The sequence below is a fragment of the Berghia stephanieae genome, chromosome 7, assembly GCF_034508935.2.
Source record: "Berghia stephanieae isolate SIO BIC M18660-M18661 chromosome 7, UCSD_Bste_1.3, whole genome shotgun sequence".
Classification (NCBI taxonomy): Eukaryota; Metazoa; Mollusca; class Gastropoda; order Nudibranchia; family Aeolidiidae; genus Berghia; species Berghia stephanieae.
Window position 1 is genome coordinate 52,537,193 of NC_088366.1, and position 7,500 is coordinate 52,544,692.

Consider the following 7,500-nt stretch of genomic DNA (forward strand, 5'->3'; position numbering starts at 1 on the left):
TTTCCCTCATTTTTTCGAAACTAGACTATTGTAACTCGCTGCTTGTCAACTTGCCTCAGGCTTCTATTAAACAATTGCAACTACTGCAAAACAGTGCAGCAAGATTAGTTTTTGGCAAAAAAAAATTTGATCATGCAACCCCTTTGTTGGCCTCTCTCCACTGGTTGCCCATTGAAAAGCGCACATATTACAAAGCAGCGTGTCTTGTTTATAAGTGTTTGGCTGGTATAGCACCGGCATATCTCACAGATCACGTGGTCATGTGTAAATTTGAAAATTACACTTTAAGATCATGTAATGACCAAACGAAAATTTCGGAAAAAAGATCAAGAACAAAATTTGGTGATAGATCGTTTGCTTGTTTCGGCCCCAAGATTTGGAATGAACTACCACGTGGTCTGAGGGAGTGCAAGTCTTTACCTACTTTTAAAAAGAATCTCAAGACACATTTTTACTGTATTTGTTTTTCTTGACTCTATATGAATCCTTGATTTGGCTATGAATTGTTATTGTTGTTATTATTTTATTTTTTTATTTTTTCACTTAAAATTGATATTTATATTGTAAAGTGCCCAGAGCTTGTGTTTTACACGAGAATGGGCGCTATATAAATGTGTATTATTATTATTATTATTATGATGATGATGATGATGATGATGATGATGATGATGATGATGATGATGATGATGGTGATGATGATGATGATGATGATAAAGATGATGACAATGGTTACGATGATGATGATGATGATGATGATGATGATGATGATGATGATGATGATGATGATGATGATGATGATGACGAACAGATATCTTTATTCTTACACCAGCCCATAGCAGGTACTGGCACCTACGTGTACACAGCATACCTGGTGAATGACAGAGTTCGTGTCATTGTCCTGAGGAACAAAAGTGACCCGAGGTCCTTCTTCTGTCATTTATGGACAAATGGGGATGGAGGACCCAAGCTAAGAGACAACTTGTATATTACCAAAGGATATGTGTATACTATTCCAGAGGACCACAATAGAGAGTGAGTAACCACCACCACCACGACCACCACCACCATCATCATCATCATCATCATCATCATCATCATCATCATCATCATCATCATCATCATCATCATCATCCTCTTAAATATGTTCATCATCATCATCATCATCATCACCATCATCATCATCATCATCATCATCATCATCATCGTCGTCATCATCATCATCATCATCATCATCATCATCATCTCATCTTAAATATGTTCATCATCATCATCATCATCATCATCATCATCATCATCATCATCGTCATCATTATCATCATCATCATAATCTTTCTTTATCGTCTTCGTCATCCTTGTCATCGTCGTCTTCATCATCATCATTATCATCATCAATATTATTATTATTATTATTATTATTATTATTATTATTATTATTGTTGTTGTTGTTTTATTATTATTATTATTATTATTATTATTATTATTATTATTATTATTATTATTATTATTATTATTATTATTATTATTACTACTATTATCATTATTTTAATGTTATTATTATTATTATTATTATTATTATTATTATTATTATTATTATTATTGTTATCATTATTATTATTTTATATTATTATTATTATTATTATTATTATTATTATTATTATTATTATTATTATTATTATTATTATTATTATTATTATTATTATTATTATTATATTTATTAACCTATAGCATGACACTAGAACCCACTTGGACTTATAGTTTAACGTCATTTTTTTAGGTTGTACAGTGTCTTGTGAGTTGTACGTAGAGCTCAAGGAAACAAGTGATTCCATTGGTTGAACTATTGAATACAATTGACGTTTTGTTTTCTTTTGTGACCAAATAGTGTCTTTTGACTTCCTTTTTTTTTGTCAGTGTTAGGCTACAAATAAACGATGGCTACGGCTCTAGTGTCGGGCAAAAGTTAACGATGGTTACGATGGAAGGGAACACAACCACGCCTCTCAGACAGTCGTCATAATGTAAACAATGGCAGTGATTGGTAAACATAGCAATCACACAGGTTTTACTGTCGATGGTGTACGTCTAAGAAAAATACCCACCGCTCTACGCTTGCTCATTCGAACCTAAAACAGAAATATATGTGTAAACTTAAAAGTTAATTAGTCATCCATTTGGTGGTATAGAAACAATAGCAATGATCAGAGATAGAGAGAGAGAGAGAGAGTAGAGAGAGAGAGAGAGAGAGAGAGAGAGAGAGAGAGAGAGAGAGAGAGAGAGATCGATTTTCATTCATGTTACTGTTTATAACAACCAATTATTCTTGTCCGAGCACGTTTAAAGAGGTTTCACAAATTCCATGTTTTAATTGGTCACAAACTCCACTGGTTAATTCCACAGGTACATGGCCTCATACATCGTGTGTGATCTCCCATCCCAGTTGATAAGAAATCCTCCACCTTTTGCCGTCAGCGTCGTATTCAAAGATAAGTGTTCACCGTCGTCAAACCGGTTGCCTCTGAGTCTTCCAAAATCTCACCAGCAGTTCAATTTTACAGTTTGCGTGACCCCCCTGAATAGAAACTTCAGCCAAAGTCACATGTTTGTGGAGATGATAGAGTTCAACAGGCTGCTGGGTGCTGATCGATTTGTGTTCTATAATCACAGTATTCATCCTCAAATAGGAAAGGTCAGTTTGTATAGTTTTACTTACTAACTTACTTAAATACTTATAATGCTTACTGAGTGATTTACTGACTTACTTAAAGTAAAGACTTACTCACTTACTCACTAACTTGCTTATTGATTTACTTACTTACATACTTACATACTTACTTAAATACTTACATACTTACTTACATACTTACTTACATACTTACTTACATACTTACTTACATACTTACTTACATACTTACTTACATACTTACTCGCATACTTTCTTACATACTTACTTATTATTATTGTTCTTTTCACGCACTAGGAACCAGGATAATTCCTGGCTCTTAAGGACAACTTGAAGATGCTATACTTTTCAGTAAATTACTCACATCACGCCCAAACACAAAACTCTGTGTCTTCTTAAACGTTTATAATCCGATTGATGGCATTTATGAGAACTATTGACCCAACTGGCTTTCTAAGATACATTACTCGCTACATGCCAGCACGCTGGAGCTGGTGACAGAATTTTATCACTATCATAAGTCTGCCTCCCATGACCGTTGGATTTCGGTACGCTTGGATTCCAGCACGCTTTTTTGGCTTCTCCCGATAGCTTGATAGAATCCAGCGAGTACTGTACAACCACCTGAGTGACGTCAACTTCTTTTTTTTTATAGGGAATGAGATTAGCGGAAGAGTAGCGTCCCTTGATTGGACGTCACCCATAGTCTGTGACGTCACCGGCGGAAAAGTTATTAGAGAGAGAACGTCATGTTGGTTGTGCGCATGCGTCTCTCGTCCTCGAGGCCATTTACAAAGGTACTCTACCTTTTTCTGTCCTGTGCCATCACTTCCAGAACTCTCCATTTCTGTCCAGAACGCCGAACGCTTGTATCTACATCTCATCTCCACGTGTTCTTTGGACGGTCCTTCTTTCTTTTGCCCTGTGGATCCGGGTCAAAGCTTGATGGTTTTGATAGCTTTTCGGTTTTCTAAGATCGTGACCAATCCATTTCTATTTATTTCTCTTCTATGTGCGGTTATGTGGTCATGTGGTAGTACACTCGCTTTCGGATCGGAAGGCCCTGGGTTGGAGTCTCGCTCGACGCATAGTTGAATCCTTAGAAAAGGCTCTTTACTGACTTTTTCCCATTGTACGCTAGTGTAAAATGAGTACCTGGCCGTTAACAGCGTTGTTTCTCTCGGGTAAAAAATGTCATATTGTCTAACAGGCATCATATCTCGTTCTACATGTTACGCGTTGTTATTGATCAGGGACCCCTTGTAAAGCGCTTTGAGCACGTTTTGTGGACATTTCGCTATATAACAGCACACGTTTTTGAAAATGGGATAAGTTCATAATTCAATTTTAAACATTTGAATTACCTGATGTAATACCGTTTATAGACGATAGGCCACATTTAGAGGATAAATACAGTGGAATCCGCATAAAGTCAACATTCTTAAAGTCAACTTCTGCTTAAAGTCAACTTCTGCTTAAAGTCAACTTCTGCTTATAGTCAATACTCTTAAAGTCAACTTCTGCTTATAGTCAACACTCTTACAGTCAACTTCTGCTTACAGTCAATATTCTTAAAGCCAACTTTTGCTTATAGTCAACACTCTTACAGTCAACTTCTGCTTATAGTCAACTTCTGCTTGAAGTCAACACGTTTTGTTAGTCTCAAATTTCCTGTTCTTTATCTAAATGTGTTCCATAGATAATGGATAAAGTCAAACTTTCTTAAAGGCAAACCAATTTTTCTGGTTTGACGGTGTTGGCTTCACCCGAATTCCACTGTATTTCTATAAATGATATGCGTCTAGTTAAAAAAAAAACAGACACAACATCCGCCAGCCAGATATACCGTAACAACACACATACAGTGTGTGTGCACTTAAACGTTTATACTCTTCATACAATTTAGTGAGAACTACTCATAAAATAGCTGGCTAAATACAATAAATATGAGCTGAGTGAGGTCAAAATCGTTCCTTCTATATAATACAGTTTCAGTGTCTATTGTTTTTTTTCTTCCTATCAACAGCTTCTACACCATTACCGAGATCTTGGATTGGTCGAAATACTGCAATGGCCATCAGCTCTTCCCAGGCAAGCTCACTATTTTGGCCAACTGGCGGCCCTCAACGACTGCCTGTACCGATACAAATCCCAAAGCCGTTACATAGTCTTTCAAGACCTGGACGAATTCATCATTCCTACAAGGTCCGATCACCTCAACTGGTCAGATCTAGTCAAATCCAGATTAAAACTCAACCCAAAGTTTGTCGCATTTCAGGCCAGATGTACATTTTTCAGAAAAGAATGGCCGAAACTTGACGGAAAATTTCTGCGAAACGACGAGGTGAAGAGGTATCACTCGGTTGTATTAGGGCATACGTTACGTGAGGATAATATATTGCATAACGGGCATAGATCGAAGTATATAGTAAACCCCGCGTTTGTGGAGACGGCGGGGATTCATGAAGTGTGGGCCAGTTCTGGGCCAACGGATAGACTGAATCCTAACACTGCCTTGTTGTACCATTATCGTGACTGGGAGAATCCTAACGACACTCAGAAACGGCTGGAGGACACGTATGTGGTTGAGAAGTATGGGCGTTCCCTGGTTGATAGGCTGGCAGAGGCTTGGCACTTGATTCAGTCTCACACAGGGCTGCTTGTATGATTGGGTTAGAACTTCCTGCACATATTGATAGTATGCGTTTAGGTAAAATACTCACAACATCTACCAGTCGGATATAACGTTCCAACTCATAGAACTGTTTGGGCCCATCCTGGCATTTTCTAAGGATGTGCTCCGTCGTCTGCTCTGGGTATCCACATGTACTCAAGCTAGTCTCCGCCAGCTCCCACTTTTTCATGCTTCCTGCTGTTCTCCCAATTTTTACCCGTGCTCTGTTCAGTGTTACCCATTCATTCCTGGGGAGCTCGGTTCCGTAGAACAGTTCTTCTCTCGGATCTTCAACAGCTTCATTTGCATGATTGTCTCACTCCATCCATGTTGAAAGCCTGTACAAAGCTGCATGGTCAGGGTTGATGCTTTCTTCCGTCATGAAGCTCTTTCTCGACTTCAGTCTACTATTGGAGAGCCTGCAATAATTGAGGAGAAATAAAGTAAAGGCTATTACGAACGGGTACTCATCTATTATAATTATCATTCCATTGTATTAGATCAGCATGAACCATCTTTTGATACATATACATTCTGTGGAACCCCTTTAGACAATTTTAATCCATTTTCATCCAGGTTTGTAAAAAAAGTTGATCACAAAAGCCCACATTAAATCCTGCGACTTTGATCCCTTACTAGCACAGCTTTTGGCCAGCTCCATCGATTCATTATTACCATCCATTACATGAATCATATATACATCCATACTGACTGGCGAAGTTCCATCATGTTTTAAAAGTGCCCTCGTCAAACCAATACTGAAGAAACGATCGCTGGACCACAATGTATTAAACAATTATCGTCCTGTATCAAATTTACCTTTTTTGGAGTAGGTCATTCTTACACAATGATCATCTCGTCTTAAGAACAACAGTTTGGAACAACCTTTCCAGTCAGTCTACAAATAGCAACACAGTACTGAAACGGCGCTTCTTAAAATTTTTAATGACTTGTTATCTAATGCCGATGCGAACAATATCAATGTGTTAAGCCTATTAGATCTTTCAACTGCGTTTAACACCGTTGACCATGACATTTTGTTAAGAAGACTAGAAAATATGTTCGCGTAAAATTGCCATTTAATGGTTTACATCATATTTACAGGGTCGATGGCAGACTCGTGGTCAATGGTGTTCAGTCAGAGCAAGTTTTACTAAACTTTGGAGTATCAGAAGGCTCTGTTCTTGGACATATCCTTTTCACTGAATGTATGCAGCCCCTCTCTAGTGTGATATCCAGGTTCAATCTGAGTTATCATTTTTATGCAAATTTTAATCATACACAAATTTATGATTCAGTACCCCTTAGTAATTTACGATTCTTATACAACGAATTGCAAGCTGTTTTAACGAGATTAAATATTGTATGTAGCAAAACAAATTAAGACACACACACACACACACACACACACACACACACACGCACATAAAAGAAAACTTGGGCTTTTATATAGCGCAATATCCACTAAACGTGCTCAAAATGCTTTACAAGGGGTCCCTAGCAAACAGTACCATTTAACATGTAGGACGAGTCGTGATGCCTGTTAGGCGATAATAATATTACTTTTTTTCCGGACTGACAACAATTTTGTCAAGGACCAGGTACTCATTTTTACTGATGATTTACTGACGTTGCTGGGTGACGTGATATCAGACTATTGAATCCAATTCAATGCCCTGTGTCGATACTCGATACTTTATGTGCTGATCCGATTGTATTTGAAACGTGTCAATTACGACAACAGCACCTACGTACGTAAAATCAATAACGATACCAGCTTGTTTTCCGATATTTCATTCATCCTGTCTCCGGTCTCTGTGATACTGTTAGAAAACTAGGTTAATCAACCAATCTAAAATAGTCGTATAAAAATATATATTATTATTATTATGGGAACGGTAATTATGTCAGGTTGTGGTTTTTTAAAAAATTGACGTCCTTTTGCATCGGCAACATAAGATCTCTTTTTTTTTTAATTCAGCTTTTATATAGCGCAATATCCACTAAAGGTGCTCAAAGCTCATTACAAGGGGTCCTTGGCCAAGAGCAACATTTACCAAGTAGGACGGGACATGACGCCTTCTTCTTCTTCTTCTTCTTCTTCTTCTTCTTCTTCTTCTTCTTTCTTCTTCTTTCTTCTTTCTTC

The 7,500-nt window shown here is 37.4% G+C and overlaps 1 protein-coding gene across 1 annotated transcript in view; it reads left to right on the forward strand.

Annotated features, from left to right (window-relative positions):
* The window catches only part of LOC144977469 (uncharacterized), a 35,098-nt gene extending 28,324 nt beyond the window's left edge, over nucleotides 1-6,774 (forward strand). The window contains exons 4-6 of the mRNA XM_078922717.1: nucleotides 830-1,032; nucleotides 2,398-2,686; nucleotides 4,707-6,774. Coding sequence (XP_078778843.1) covers nucleotides 830-1,032; nucleotides 2,398-2,686; nucleotides 4,707-5,348 — 1,134 coding nt within the window. The 3' untranslated portion in view covers nucleotides 5,349-6,774. The remainder of the gene's footprint in view (nucleotides 1-829; nucleotides 1,033-2,397; nucleotides 2,687-4,706) is intronic.
* The last annotated feature ends 726 nt before the right edge of the window (nucleotides 6,775-7,500 follow it).